Below are 16,251 nucleotides of genomic sequence, written 5' to 3'. Positions count from 1 at the left end.
ATCTACCTTTCTATTTCTTAGTCAGTACCTGATAGTTTTGTTAAATTACTGCCTTATAATATAGTTTAAAATCTGGTACTGCTAAATGTCATTTCTCTTTCCATTAGTTCCTTTGATATTCTTGACCTTTTGTTCTGCCAAATGAATTTTGTTATTATTTTTTCTTAGCTCAGTGAATTTGTTTTGGTAATTTAATTGGCATGGCATTGAATATATAGGTTAATTTTGGTAAAATTGTCATTTTTATGATATTGGCCCTGCCTACCTATGAACAATTAATATTTCTCCATTTATTTAAATCTGATTTTATTTGTGTACAAAGTTTTTTTTATCATTTTGTTCATATAGATCCTGGGTTTGTTTTGGTAGGTGTATTCCCAGGTATTTTGTACTATCTAGAGTTAGTTTAAATGGGGTATCTGTAGCTATCTCTTTCTGTAGGATCCTGTTTGTAATGTATAGGAATGCTGATGATTTATGTGGGTTAACTTTATATCCTGCTACTTTCTGTTTATTAATTATTTTAGTTAACTTTTTAGTTGAGTCTCTAGGATTTTCAAAGTATGTCATCATATCATCTGCAGTTTTATTACCTCATTCCTTATCTGATTCCTTCCATTTATTTTTCTTCTCTTATTGCTATTGCGAGGTTTTTCAATACAAATATTGAATAATATTGGTGACAGTGGATATCCTTGTTTCACACCTGATCTTACTTGGAGGGCTTCTAGCTTATCTCTATTATAAGTAACACTTGCTGATGGTTTTAGATAAATGTTTCTTATCAATTTAAGGAAAAGTCCATTTATGCCTATACTTTAAAGTGTTTTTAATAGAAGTAAGTTTTGTACTTTATAAAATGCTTTTTCTGCATCTACTGATATTAATTGTATGATTTTTGTTACTTTTATTATTGATATAGTCAATTATATTGATAGTTTTCCTTATGTTAAACCATAACTGCAGTCCTAGTACAAATCCTGCTGGGTCAAAATATATAATCTTTGTGATATATTGTTGTAATCTTTTAGCTAGTATTTTATTTAGGATTTTTGCATCCGTATTCACTAATGAAATTGGTCCATAATTTTCTTTCTCTGTTTTTACTTTCTGAGTCTTGTATTTGAAAGTCAAATTTTCTAGTCAGCTCTGGTCTTTTCATCAGTAATGATTGAAAGTCCTCAATTTCATTAAATGTACGTTTTTCTCCTGAAAGATTATACTCAGTTTTGTTGGGTAGGTGATTCTTGGTTCTAATCCTAGCTCCTTTGCCCTCAGGAATATCATATTCTAAGCTTTCTAATTTTTAATGAAAAAGCTGCTAAATCTTATATTATCCTGACTAAAGCTCCATGATACTTAAACTATTTCTTTTTGTCTGCTTATAATAGTTTCTCTTTAACCTGGGAGTTCTAGAATTTGGCCATAATATTTCTGGGAGTTTTCATTTTGGAATCTCTTTCAGGTGGTAATTGGTGGATTATTTTAATTTCCTTGATAATTTCTTGAAATATGATATCTAGGCTCTTTTTTTGATCATGACTTTTAGGTAGTCCAATAATTCTTAAATTATCTCTCCTTAACCTATTTTATTTTCTAGGTCAGTTGTTTTTCCAATGAGATATTTCACATTTTCATCTATTTTTTCATTCTTTTGGTTTTGTTTTTTGTTTTCCAATGTCTCATAAAATTATTAACTTCCATTTGCCCAATTCTGATTTTTAAGAAATCATTTTCTTCAGTGAGCTTTTTTTAACTTCCTTTTCCATTTGGCCAATTCTATTTTTTAAAGGGTTCTTTTCTTCAGTGAATTTTTGTACCTTTTTTTCTCTATTTGACCAATTCTGCTTTTTAGGGAGTACTTCTCTTCAGTGGATTTTTTGTGTCACTTTTACCATTTGGCCTGTTCTGTTTTTTAAGGTGTTATTTTCTTCGTTTTGTTTTTGTTTTTGGTTTTGGTTTTTTTGTTTTGTTTTTTTTTTGTACCTCCTTTACCAAACTATTGACTCTTTTTCATGGTCTTTTTGCATTACTCTCATTTCTTTTCCCAATTTTTCCTCTACCTCTCTTATTTGATTTTTAAAATCCTTTTTGGACCCTTCCAGTGCCTGAGATCAATTCACATATTTCTTTGAGGTTTGCATGTAGCTGTTTTGATTTCATTATCTGTTTTTGAGTTTGTGTTTTGATCTTCCCTGATACCATAATAACTTTCTATGGTCAGGTTATTTTGTTGTTGTTGTTGTATGCTTTTTTTTTCCAGTTCATTTCTTGAATTTTAATTTTATGTTAAAATTGGGCTCTTCTCCTAGGGTGCAGGGGGCACTATTTCAAGCTTTGGGTTTTTGTGCTGCTGTTTTCAGAGTTAGCTCTGGAGTCTGCAATCTATTAGTTATTCCAAGGTTGTATGATCTAAGGAGAGATGTGGTCACTGCTCTCCTGGCCCGTGCTCTTGTCTATGAGCAATCACAAGCACTCTTTTCTGCCCTGGAACATCAACCAGAGTCCCTACTCCTCCTGTTGGTCCTCCTCACCCTGGGACTGCAACTTGAAACCATGTATGGGTAAAGCAACAGTATCTGGCACCTAGTGCCAGCAAAAAGTGCCCTGTAATCCCCTTCTGACCAGTTGTTTAATACCGCCCCCCCCCCCCCCCCGCCCCTCACTGTCTGTGGGCTAAGAGCTTTGGAAAGGCCACTGCCAATTCAGTCACCTCTAGGTCTGCTTCTGGCTTACCTGCACTCCATCCTTACCTCAGTGAAATAGACCTTTCCTGCTGACCTTCTAGGTTGTCTTGGGCTGAAAAATAATTTCGCTCCATCCTTTTGTTGGTTCTGCTGCTCCAGAATTTGTTTTGAGGTGTTATTTTAATGTTGTTTGGAGGTGAATTTGGGAGAACTCAAGCAAATCTCTGCCTTTACTCTGCCATTTTGGCTCTACCCCGTCCACAGTTAATCTAGGCCACTTTCTAAGGTTGAAGTTGCAGAGGAGCTCTGAGCTGCATTAGTAGAAGGAGTTCTCAATACCAGTGAGATCCCAGGTTCAGTCCCTATCTTTGTGTTGTGATTCCTGCTGGAACTTTTTGTATTCCACACTGCAGATAGACTGGTTTCTTTTCATTGAGAATAGTGCTTTAGAACAAAGATTAGGGGTGATGGTAACACAGAAGAATGAGCTTCTACCCTTGCTAGATGAATCCCACCCAGTTGAGGGGGTTGTTTTGTGAGCAGAGACTGGACAGCTTAGGGATATAGCTAGGAAACTTAAGAAAACTGTTCATGCTTTCTGAGAGATTTCTTCCTGCCTTGCTCTTATAGCGCATTAGTCTACTTCCTTTAGGCTTTGAAATTTCTACCAAAATCTAGTGTGATAACCTCATCGTTACTCATAAAGAAGAGAAGGATTATATTAAATTTTTTAAAAATCATATTCCTTTTCCTAGAACACAAGATTCTGCTTTTCAGAATAACAGTGATGAGAAGTCTGTGGAATGGAGTAGAAAACAGGTTTTATCTGCTTATAGCTGTGATGAACAGATAAGAAAGAGCAGAAGAACTGCAAAAACCAGTAAGTTTCGTTTTGAATATCTGTTTGCCAAAATGACCTGCTTCTGACAGAATGGTCACAGACCCCTTTTCAAGAGCAGCAAGATTTAGTAGCAGGTCACATTTCTCCCTCTCACTGTGGTATTACGAGCCATGCATGCTCTACTCTTTTTTTACCTATTTCCCCCCTCATTCTTTCAGAAAAGAAAATTTCTAAGTAAACACAGAGTAAACAGTATTAGGCCATAGTTCAGATAAAAGCAATCTCATATATTTTAAAACAGCAACACGTTGATGGATAGTATCAAATCAAGGTTTTTATAGTCTGGTGGTACTTAGCTGCTATTAATGGCAGCAGAAACACTTATATGTTTAGGTACCATGTTTTGATTTGAAATCTGGTAGTGGACTCCTGGAAGTTCATCTAAAAGGCCTGTCTGTTCAAGTGAGTTCCCATTCTGAAAGTAAAAGACATATTCATTGATCAGACGTAGGAAGTTTGGTACGACCTTGGAGAGTTGAGTCAAGGCTTATTAGGAGTATCAGTTTAGGAGTCCAGTTAAGGCTTCATATCCTCAGAGATAGGAAGACTATCATTCAAAGTAAAGTAGAAAACTGAGGTAACACATTTAGTGTTCCTTTCACTTGATTTAAGAAATCAGATTTATCCCTTAGATTAGGGTCAGGGCCTATGGAATGAGATAATATTTGTAAAGTACTATGCAAATGCTAGCTATTATGATGATGATTTAACTGTTGACTTAAGGAAAAGAGACTTATTTTGTTTGTGGATTTTTTAGAAGTTACTTTTACATTTTCTCAGGGACCTTGGAGGGATTTTCTTTTGCTGCATAATGAGAGGCAGCATGACATAAATAATAGAAGTCCAGTCTTACAATCAAGAAGATCTGGATTTGAGTCCTGACTCTGTCACTTATTATCTATGTGACCATGTGCAAGTCACTTAACCTCTTACTGCCTCCAGCTACTCTGTGAAAGTATGTTACAGATGAGTTACTAATCTGCATTGGTAGGGAAGTGATCTAGACGATCTCCAAGGTTCCTTTCATGCATGAAATCACAAGTCTTGATCTAAAAAATGAAAGAATGTAGAATAGCTTGTTATTATCTAGTGGTATAGCTTTCAATTAATCTTAATGTTTTAAATCATCTTTTTTTTTTTTTGGACAGAACATTTAAGAAAAGAAATTCTCAGTCTCCTCATGATGTATAGACTTTACAAGACTTTTACAGTTTAGCCACTGAAAATAGCTATAGGTGGGTAGTACAGTGGATAGAGTGTTGGGCCTGGAGTCAGAAAGACTCGTCTTTGTAAGTTCTGTCATATAAACTTTTTTGCCTCAGTTCCTCATCTGCAAATTGAGCTGGAGAAGGAAATGCTAAACTACTGTAGTATCTTTGCCAAGAAAACCCCAAAAAAGGTCATGAAGAGTTGCACATGACTGAAAAAATGACTAAACAATAACAACAAGAATTGGCAGATGAACTTAAATTTTTCCAAACTAAACAAAACATGTTTGATTTATTTATTAGCACTATGAAATAACTAGAATGATTTAAATTTAATATATATAAATGTATATACTTTTAAGCAAAGTGTATTTATTTTCTTGTATATGTAAATTCCATAAAAGTATCTTAAGTCCCTTGATTTTTGTAAATATGTGCAATATACCATGGATTGCTCATTTTAAAAATTATTTTCTTTGTCATCATTTTTCTCATCCTCATTATGATAACAAGTGCATGTAAGAATATTTTCAAAGAACAGAAACTCACTGAAATAGAATAAACTAGTTCTTTTAAAGTTTCTGATTTAAGAACAAGGTAGCTCCATTCCAGAACCATCTGACCTGGGTTGTGTAATTGTGTATGTTACCTCCTTCAGCCTACTTTTTGCCCTCTGATATTCAAACAGCACAGTCATTATTTTTGTTTATGAGAAATTTGGTGTGCTTTTTTTTTCTTTTCCTCTACCTATAGGAAAAAGTCATAGGAGTGTAGTAAAACTTTCAAGTATTAATCGAAGAGACATCTATGGAGAATCACCTTTGCATAAAGCTGCTCAAGCAGATGATTCAACTCTTGTCAAGAAATATATAAAACTAGGTGTAAATGTAAACTTGGCAGATTATGCTGGTAAGTTTTACCATTAAGCCAAGCCAAGAATGGCTCATTGTGTGGCTCATGGCTCATCATTCTTGTTCAGTTTTATGTGACATGGCCTCTCCTCTCAAGTGTCCTATAGTCTAGTGTGAGAGAGTAGATAAAGCAGAAATATAACTCATAAATATAATATTAAGTATAAGTACATAATATTAAATGTAAGTTGAAAAACTCAAGGCAAACTTCATGAATTTCTGCAGAAAAAGCAAAGCTGAAAATTGATATTATACCCTTTGCTTTTTGTCAGAATTTTCTGGAGAGTTTTCTAAATTGTCTGCTTCCATTTGATTGAGAGACTAGGTTTAGAATATCTAGGAATCATACTTTGTGGTGCTGTGGAAAGAGAAGTAGATCTGGAGTCAGAGGACCTAACTCCTCTCAGGTTCAAATCCTAAATTTGAACAATGGTTCAAATCCTAAATTTGAACAATGGTTCAAATCTTGAATCTACTACAACGTCACCTTGGGAGAATCACTTTTCCTTCCTGGGTCTCAGTTTCCTCATGTATAAAACAAGAAAGTTGGACTAGATGATCTCTAAGGTTTTTTTTTAGCTCTAAAGCCATAATGTGTGTTAAGGACAAAGTTCTTTGATTACTTCATCTTTTAAAAGCAACTACTTAGGGAAAGGTGACCAAGAACCTTCAGGCAGGTCTTGTTTAGATAATAATAATGGTCAAAAACAACCACCACCACAAAACCTACAGGTTTTTTTTTCTGTCACAGCTGTAAAATTATGTCAGCCCTACAGTATTTTTTGCCCTGATTTCTAGTATTGTTTCAGATTTTTTTTGTCTCTGAGTAATAGGGAATAATAAAGAAATTCCATTTACATTTAAAAAAAATCAGCATTAAAAGATACCTATACCAAGAAGTTTCCACATAATAAAATATAAAAGTGCATTTTTTTGGGCTAGCACCACCCAGAGAAATTGTGGGTGGGATGAGGAATGAGAGTATTTCCTCTCCAGTGATTATCCCCTAGGACATGCAGACTTTCCTTGTCGTTTCTACTGAACCCTTCCTCCACAGGGTGCTCTTTAGTGCACAACCCATCCCTCATGGAAAATTAAAATCTTTTCTGTTTGGTTATATACACAGTCAGAAAGACTGACAGACCAGTGCCAGTGACCTCAAGTCAGATCAAGGGAGATTGAGTGGATCTAGAGATTTGACTCAAGGAAACTGTATCAGAATAGGAAACCAAGCAAATTAGACCAGAGAGAGAACCTCAGAGCTAGAAGGAACATGTTCGGCTATCTTTCTAAACCAACCTGTATCTGAAAAAGGAGAATCTGATTTAAAATATCCAAAAAAGTATCCAGCTTTTGCTCAAAGGTTTCTAGTATGGGAGAACACATTGCTTCTTGAGGTAATCTGTTCCACTGCTGGATATCTCTAGCAGTAAGAAAGGTTTTTTTCCATACATAAAGTTGAAATCTATCTCTGTGGGATTTCCATTCATAGGTACTAGATCTTTTGTCTGGGACCAAACAAAACAAATTGAATTCCTTTTCTACATGATAGCCCCTGAAATTCTTGAAGACAGTTATCATAGGACCTTTAAATCTTCTTAAAGGCTACACATCTGCATTCAATGCTTTCTCATGCCTCATTTAACATGATTTCAAAGCCATTCACCATCCATATTTTCTTCCTCTTCATCCCACTTAATCAATGCTTATCCCAAACTGCGCTTTCTAGAACTTAATGCAATACTCCTCATATGATCTTATCATGATTGAGTACAACAGGATTCTAACCTCCCTAATCCTTAATATTCTGTAGCAATCTTAGACTTTTTTAGTAATTTCAATCATGTTTGACTTTTTGTGACCCTATTTGGGGTTTTCTTGGCAAAGATACTGGAATGGTTTACCATTTCCTTCTCCAACTCATTTTACAGGTGAGGAATCTGAGGCAAAAACAGGGTTATAGTGACTTGGCCAGACTTAGTAAGTTTCTGAGGCCAGGTTTTAACTTGGGTCTTCCAGACTCCAAGCCTGGTGCTCTATCCACTGCACCACTTAGCTCCTCTTAGACTTAAGAAAATAAAATTATGCTAACTTTTTTGGCTTACATCTCACATAGTGTTGACTCATATTGAGATTGCGTTCTACTTTTTTTAAAAAAAAAGCCCTAGATCTTTTCTAAATGAACTATTCTCTAGCTACCCCTCCATCTTCTAATGTGTGGTTAATTTTTTGAACCTAAATGTAGGACTAAATTTGTCCCTATTAAATTTCATCTCATTAAATTCAGTCCATCTTTGTAGCTTGTGAAGATCTTTTGGTTCCAGCCTCTGTCTTCTAGCTCATTAGCTATCCCTACCCATTTTATGTCATCTGCAAACTTGATAAGCCATTTATACCTTTATCCAAGTCATGGGTAAAGATGTTAAATAGCACAAAGTCAAATGCAGATCTCTAAGACATTCTGCTAGAGACCTCCTTTGAAGGTGACGTGGATTCATTAAGGATAGATTTTTCCCTTCTCCAGTCTGTGGCTCTTCTGTTTCCATCATCTTCCAGAGATCATAGATAGAGGCACAATAATCACATCTGCACCCTAGAGAATAGTTCATTTGGGTTCAGTGACTTGAATTCAAAGGCAGACAGATGCTCTTGCTCTTCCCCTACTTTATCTTAGGATTTCAATTCTGTATCCATAGTGTTTCTTCTGTTCTTTCCAGTCCAAATAATATTTTCTTTGCGAGAGAAAACAGAAGCAAAAAAAGAATTAAGTAATTCTGTGGTCAGTTATCATCATCATCCCATATTTCCCAAGCAACAATCTCATCCCTTCTTTAATCTTCTTATATAGCTTTATATAATATAACTTTAATCTTCTTTTCCCCAATATAGTTAAAATGTCTTGTTCTACATACAATCAAAGATTTAGAGCTATAGGAGACCTTATAGGTATGTCACTGATCCCAGCCCTTTATTTTACAGATTGTAAAACCAAGGCATTGGTAGGTTAAGTGACTTACTTAGGGTCACACATGTGGTAAATATCTGAGATTGGATTGAGTCTCATTCTATCCACTACACCAGGCTACCTCCAGGTTGGAGTGAAAGTGCAGATCATGAGAGTTGGAGGTGACCAATTGAGAGGTTAGGGTATCTGAGGAGACACCAATTTGTATATTAAAGTCCCCACATATGAGGGCAAGGGTTTGGGGTGGAGAAGACTATAAGCCAGATGATGAAATCCTTGAGAAAGGAATTGCCATTATGGAGGAACAGGTGAAATGGCATCCAAAGAAGCTAATGTGATATTAGGCTGAATTAAGAGAGGCTTTGTCTACTCTGCCCTGATCAGACCAAATTTGGAATATTGTGTTTAGTTCTAGGTGCTGAACAAAAGGAAGTCCAGAGAAGCAGCAGAAGCCAAGGTGTTTGCTAGGAATTGAGATAAAATGTTCGTTATTCTGAAATAAAGCATTGTGAAAAAAAAATTCTTTTACTTTAGTTGTTGACTCCTCTTCATATCTCTCACTATATAATACACAAAGAAAGCATCCCTAAGATCATAGCATTAGAGAATGTTGGAGCTGGAAAAGGAACCTTAGAGATGGCTTTAGTTCAATTTTTTCATTCAATCAATGAAAGCATGGAGACCCAGAGTGATGATGAAGGCGTTTTTTAAGGTCACAGGGCTGGTTAATTACAGAAGTGATAACAGAACCCAATTCTATGATTCCCTGTCCACTTCTCATTCCTCTGTACCCTGTTTGGTTTCTGTTTTTTTTCCCCTAAAGATCAAAAATTATGCCAGGAAACAACATAGTATAATTAGCTGTTGTTTAGCAAAAATTCCAATCATGGGCAAATCAAAGCTATATGAGTTGTGTGTTGTCTTGTGTTTTATTTTCTTGTTTAGAAATCCATTTGGTAGATTTATTTGTGAGTATTTAAAATTCAGCAAACCTCATCAAAATGGCTGAAATAGATACTTGAAAATAATTGATTTACTTTTTTCTCTTGAAGTCAGAGACACTATCACAATAGATCTAGAAGACAGGATTTGACCTTCAGTAGAACTGAATGGACTGAATAGCAAGATGCCTTTATAAAACTTACTTTCCACATCACAATAAACTTTTTTTTTTAAGAGAAAACATAAGATCAATGGTTAGCTTAAAAAAAGCTTATGAAGGTTCCAGGTATAAACATATTCATTTTCCTTTGGTATAAATAGGCTGGACCCCGCTTCATGAGGCAAGTGTGGATGGATTTTATAAGACGGTCCTTGAGCTGTTAAAAGGCGGAGCTGATGTAAATTGCAAAGGGATGAAACAAATCACCCCAATTTATGATGCTGTGTTAAATGGGCATTATAAGGTACTGAAAAAATGTTTCTGTCTTAGGGATAAATACTACAGTTAATAGAATTTTCAAATCAACATGACCAGTCTATAAAAGGTGTGAGTTTTTTCAGTGTCATTTCCTTATTAATAAAAATACTTAGAATTGAAGAAAACCTTAGAAGCCATCTGATCCAAATCTCTTATTTTATAGATGAGGTAATTGAGGTCCAGAAAAGTTAAATGATTGGTTCAAGGTCATACAGGTCATAAAATACTCAGGATTTCAACCCTCTGTCTCCAAAGTCAGAGTTCTTGCTACCATATCATACTATTTCTTCAGTATTTCAGGGAACCATGATTTAATTGATGTGAGAACTCTCTCCACTGATAAGAGTTGCAAACCCTCAATGCTTTGGTAGTAAATTTTCATGAGCTGCAGTGCTTAAAAATGACCAAGTGATTAAGTCTGACAATGATGAGACTTTTCTAGCTTAGTAGTCAGTCAATAAGCATTTGTTAAGCATCTATGTGCCAAACACTGCTAAGCACAGGAAAAAGGAAAAGGAAAAAGGAAAGCCGAAAGACAGTCCCTATTCTCAAGGAGTTCACTGTCTAATGGGAGACACAACATAAAAACACTGTATACAAGCAAGATATATACAGGATAAATTGGAGATAATCTATAGAAAGAAAGCACTAGCATTCGTAATTAAAAACTGCTAGAAATTTCACTTTGCTGCCATAGTCTTCAAGAACCCAAGGTTTTCTTTATGCCAGTAGTTGTCATAGTATGATCCAGGGACTGCTGGGGTCCCTAAAACCCTTTTACAGGGTTCACAAGGTCAAAACCATTTTTAGAGTGACATCTCTATTTCTAATATGGAAATAGCAATAGATGTAACCCACATAAATACAATCTCTTTGATGGGGGCCCTCAATAATTTTTAAGAGTACAAAGGGATTTTGAGACTAACAAGTTCGAGAACCACTGTTCTTTATCATCATTGAAGGAGGACTTTAATAAAGGATCAACAAGAACAATAATAGGTTTTGGCATTTATAGAATAGTTTAATTCATCATCTTATTTGATGCTTCCAGTAAGTTATGCTACTGAATATTCAGAATTTGGTTTTGAAATTTTGAGGATGGTTTGAAGAATAAGTTTATTATAATAGAATTTGTTAATTTGTTATTACACAACTTGTTAATTTATTAGTTACACAACTTGCAGTCTTTTAAATACTCCTATAGCACAGAGGCAGATTCCGACTTACCTAAGCCTGTCATTATATATAAACAGCCATCCAGAATGGGTGCCCCAGAAGGGTGGTTGAGTAATTATAGGAATCCTTCCCTCTCCATTGCCATCCTTTTATGTTTTCTTTAACCTGTCCTCTTTCTCTTTTGGCTAACTGCTTTCTAAACCACCACCTGAACCCTGAACCCATTTTAGTTCTCATCTAACTCTAGATCCCTACAGACCAGATATTTACAAGAGAAGCCCTCTCCTCATACCAGTTGTAGTGATGAAATGTCTAGTATAACCTGAGTTTCATTTTCCTCTGAAATGTAAATTAATTCCACTTCAGTTCTTCATGTACAAAGACCTACTATTTATTAAGTGTAGTAACTTTTTGCTCATTGTCTGCTTTTTTGTTATTAACATTAAATAAACAAACAAATTTAACCTTGAAAAACTCCTTCTGGGACCACAGGGGCTGAAATACTGTTATTCCCTTCTCCACAACAGGGCTCCTTTGCTCTGGACTAAGGCATATATAGTTGGAGCAGGTTCACTTCTGGCTAAAAAGGGTTAGACTCTCTTTTCTTATACCCTTTATTCATTAAAGCCCTGCCCTGAGGAGACAATGCTTTCTAGGCCTGAGTTAGTGTCAAATGAAGAGCAGTAGATGGTGTGAAGTATATAAGAAGGCTGGAAAGGTACGTAGGAACAAGGTTGTCAAGGGCTTTATATGCCAAATAGAGGAGTTTGCATTTGATCTTAAAGACAACATGGCACCACAGGTGCTCATTGAGCTAGAAGTGACATTCTAAGACCTGTGCTTTAGGAACACCACTTTGGCAATTATGTGAAAGATCAATTGAAGAGGGGAGAGACTTGTGATAATGGGACCAATTAGGAGGCTCTTACAATAGTACAGAATAGAGCTAGCTAAAGTGGTATCCTTGTGAGTAAAGAGACATTATGGAGATAGAATTGATAAAATGTGGCAATTGAGTGTATATATGGGCTGAGAGAAAGTGAGGAGCCATGGATGATTCCAAGGTTGTGAACCTAGAAGTATGCTGGTATCTTTAGCATAGATAGAGAAGTTCAGAAGGAGATAGGTCTTGGGGAGAAGATAATGAGTTCTCTTTTGAACATATTGAGTTTGAAATGTCTACAGAGTATCTAGTTTGAAATGCCGAATAAGCAGTTGGTATTTTGGGCAGCTCAGTTTGCCTCAGTTCCTGATCTGTAAAATGAACTGGAGAAGGAAATGGCAAACCACGCCAGTGTCTCTGTAAAAAAACAAAACAAAAAAAAACAAAACAAACCAACAACACAACAACAACAAAAACCAAAACCCAAATGGGGTCATGAAGAGTCAGACATGATTGAAAGCAACAGAACAAAAAAATATGGTTGCCCATGGCACGACAGGGATGATGAATTAGGATGAACTGTGGTGGATCCCATCCTTGAACCATGGTCAAGTCAATTCTGGCTGGAGAGAAGGAACATAGGCCACTTGAAATTAAAAGACCAAAACTTTAAAAAATTGGGTTAAGTTGGTTAAAAAGTTAACTCCCTGTCATTGTCTGAATTTTAACTTCTAAATCTTATATAGATTCTCTTGACTCTTAATTTTCTGCTCAGCAATCAGTTTTCCTCCTTGTATCAGTTCTTGGATCAGCAGGTCTCTGGTACAAACATGGCCTGGAATTTGTTGTTGTTGTTAAATTTTAGTTTGTTCTCTTGGCTTGTGTCTTGCCTTCTTGGTACAAGGCAGGAATTACCTCCCTCACAGGACAACTAATCAGAATTTTCCATATTGCAAATGTTTCTAATTGCTGTCATATTAGTGCTATTTTAAGTAGTGCTTGACTGTAGTCATCTTTCAAATATTTGAAAAAAACCATCATGTCTTCCTTGTGTTTTCTGTTCTTCAGGCAAACACAGCTCTAATTCCTTTAAAATGATCCTCCTGTGCCATGACTTAAAGTACTTTCATCATCCTGAGCACTCTCCTATAGATAAATTGTAGCTTAACATGTCCTTCCTAAAAGATGAAGATTGTAACAATAATAATAGTAGTGACTCATACGTATTATACATAGTATGTATAATACGCAGTATCTACTGTGTGCCAGTCACTGTGCTAAATGCTTTACAAATATTATCTCATTTAATCCTCTCAACATCCCTGGAAGGGGAAGGTGCAGTACTCTTGATAAAGTTTCCTCAGGGTAGAGAGTACAACAGTATTATCAACCCCCTTTATGTGCTATTATCTCTCCACCTTGCCCGCAAAGATATTTTGGATAGTGACTTTATTACATGCTTTACTGAAGTCTAAGTATATAACACCTTTGATACTCTTTTGATTTAACAACCCTGTCAAAAAAGGAAATGAGGTTACTCTGGCATGACCTGTTCTTGAACCCATGCTGGTTCAGAGTGATAATTGCTTTCCTTTCAAACTATTCAAAAAATTTCTAACAATGTATTCTAACATTTTTATCAGGAATGAAAGTTGAGCACACTGACTTAGATGTTGAAGCATCAGTTTTCCCCAAATCTATCCTGTGATAATTTTTATTGTTCCTTACTAAAATTCTTTCTAATTGGAAAAGTAACAACAACTGAAATTTATACAGCTAAGTGGCACAGTGGATAGAGTGCTGGGCCTGGAGTCAGGAAGATTCTACTTCCTAAGTTCAAGTCCAGCCTCAGACACTTACTAGCTATGTGACTCTGGGCAAATCACTTAACCCTTTTTGCCTCAGTTTTCTCATCTGTAAAATGAGTTGGAGAAGGAAATGGCAAACCACTCCGTTGTCTCTGCCAACAAGTTTGTGGCTGATGCCTCTCCCCTGGAATCATGAGTAATATGTGCACTTCCCCTGACCTGGGTTACTCATATTAGTCCAAATTGCATATGTCCATGTGTGTTACAGTGGATATTGAACTGGCCTCACTGTTAGGAAAACCTGGTTTCAAGTTCCCCCACCCTTTTTCCCACCCCCCTGGCTACACCTAGGCTATGTAGCATCAAGAGAGGCACTCAATCTCCCAGCGTTCTTGGCAACTTTCTAAGAATAAGTTGTAGAGAAGATGCCAACCTGCATTGGTAGAGGGAATTTCCTCACCCAGGAATTCATTTTATCAGTGAAATCACAGGTCCAGTCCTATCCTTATCCTAGAATTTTCTTGTCTTACATGTTCCTGGGACATGGGAATTGTCTTGTGGCATACCCTTTGGGAAATACGTAGCTGGGAAAAGTTGGAGGGAGTTGTTGGTTAATTCCCTTGCAGGTCAGTGGTCTTTGATAAACATTGACACTCATGCTAGTCTAGATTTCTCTCTAAATCACAAGATTCTTAGGATTCACCTAGATATCAGCTGAGGAAGCTGCCCAGGGAATAGAGAGCAGCCATCATGATATATGACCCTGTTCCCTCTGGTGTATTTTAGTTGTTTACTTGTATATTGTTTTTGTAACCTATGCCCTCTGTTATTCTTTTCTTCCATTTTGCAATTGGAAACATGAGACAAAGACACAAGGAAATGGAGGGACTTGGAATAAATGGAAGAATTTTGACTAAATTACTAATTGGCCTTAGAGCATCCCATTTGGTGCTTGGATTCCCTAATCACATTGCTTTATGGGCACAGTGTTTGACTCCTTTTAACTTTCATATTTAAATAGCATTGTTAGGACTTTCCACCCCTGAATATAGTAATTATATTACCATACCCAACCAGGGTGTATCTGTAACAAGTGGTTGTTCAGGGGAGAAAGCCTATAAGTGAAGCAAAGACTTCATTCGGAGAACTACTCTAAAAATTCATAAGAATGTCCATTCAGGAGAAAAAAAACTACACTCACACTCATACATATATGTGTATATTTGTGTGTGTGTGTGTGATGAAGTTGTGAGTATGGGAGAGGGTTCAGGCAGCACTCTAATTTCTAAACACATCAGGAAATATTTTTTCATCAATCGAATCCCTAAATTCATTTGATGAAGTTATGGTACCCCAGATTTTGAGTAGCCCACTTGTAGTTGAAAGCCAACTTGTAATTGAAAGCCCACTTGTAGTTGCTTCAGAAAACACAACTGAAGATTGCCAGCAACAACGGGCTGGCCCCTGCCTTTCTTTGCCCACTCATTGATATGAGCAAATGGTTTTGAGTGAGAATTTGAAAATGTGAGGACCACCTTTGATTGAGTCAGCAGAGAAGGGATTCAGCTCTTGAGGATTTGTCCTCACATCTCTTGCGGAGTATATCAAGGGGAAGGGTATTTTTCCTTGACCTTCCCTCTCATAGTAATGGCATCCTCCCACAGAAGAACATCTTAGGCTGTAGCCTAAGAAGAGAATTTAAGTCCTTGTCTTCCTGAACCCCAGCCTCCTGTGTTAATAGAGAGGAGGTTTAAAGAAACAGCTGGGTGGAGATTCTACATCTCAAGAAATGGCATCTCATCAGAGCCAAAACTCTGAGGGAACAGAACTGGGGAGGCTTTATTCCTTTTCCTATAAGTCCAGGGTAAGGCTTTTGGTTCTTTCTGAAAGAAACTAGCAGTAAAAAAAGAAAAGAAACTAGCCAAGGGCTAGGGCACTAGCATTGCCCAAGCCAGGGATTTAACCTTCGGTAGAAACTGAAGGTGGCAGAAACTATAGCAGACTGCAGAGCAGTGAAGACATCCTGCCAATGAAGGAGCAGGTAAGAGATAGATGTCCCTGTTAAGAAGCTTTCAGGAGTCCTGCTGAGTCAGAGGTGTGAGTTGCCCATCTACACATTTCCCCAACTATGGGCTCTCATTTATTAAGTGTGTACTATGTGCCATGTAGTACTTTACAAATCTCATTTGTTTAGATATCTCATTTGATCCTCACAACAACCCTGTGAGGTAGGTGCTGTTATTATCCCCATTTACAGTTGAGGAAACTGAGGCAGACAGACATAAGTGACTC

The 16,251-nt window shown here is 36.5% G+C and overlaps 1 protein-coding gene across 10 annotated transcripts in view; it reads left to right on the top strand.

Annotated features, from left to right (window-relative positions):
* Nucleotides 1-16,251, top strand: part of ANKRD31 (ankyrin repeat domain 31) — a 178,920-nt gene that overhangs the window by 34,920 nt on the left and 127,749 nt on the right. For all 10 annotated transcript variants that reach the window (XM_027864206.1, XM_027864209.1, XM_027864205.1 and 7 more), the window contains 3 exons: nt 3,443-3,567; nt 5,550-5,705; nt 9,936-10,078. In XM_027864206.1, coding sequence (XP_027720007.1) covers nt 3,443-3,567; nt 5,550-5,705; nt 9,936-10,078 — 424 coding nt within the window. The remainder of the gene's footprint in view (nt 1-3,442; nt 3,568-5,549; nt 5,706-9,935; nt 10,079-16,251) is intronic.

This window comes from Vombatus ursinus, unplaced genomic scaffold (assembly GCF_900497805.2).
Source record: "Vombatus ursinus unplaced genomic scaffold, bare-nosed wombat genome assembly UNPS02014774.1, whole genome shotgun sequence".
Classification (NCBI taxonomy): Eukaryota; Metazoa; Chordata; class Mammalia; order Diprotodontia; family Vombatidae; genus Vombatus; species Vombatus ursinus.
This window is presented reverse-complemented; position numbering and strand designations above follow the sequence as displayed.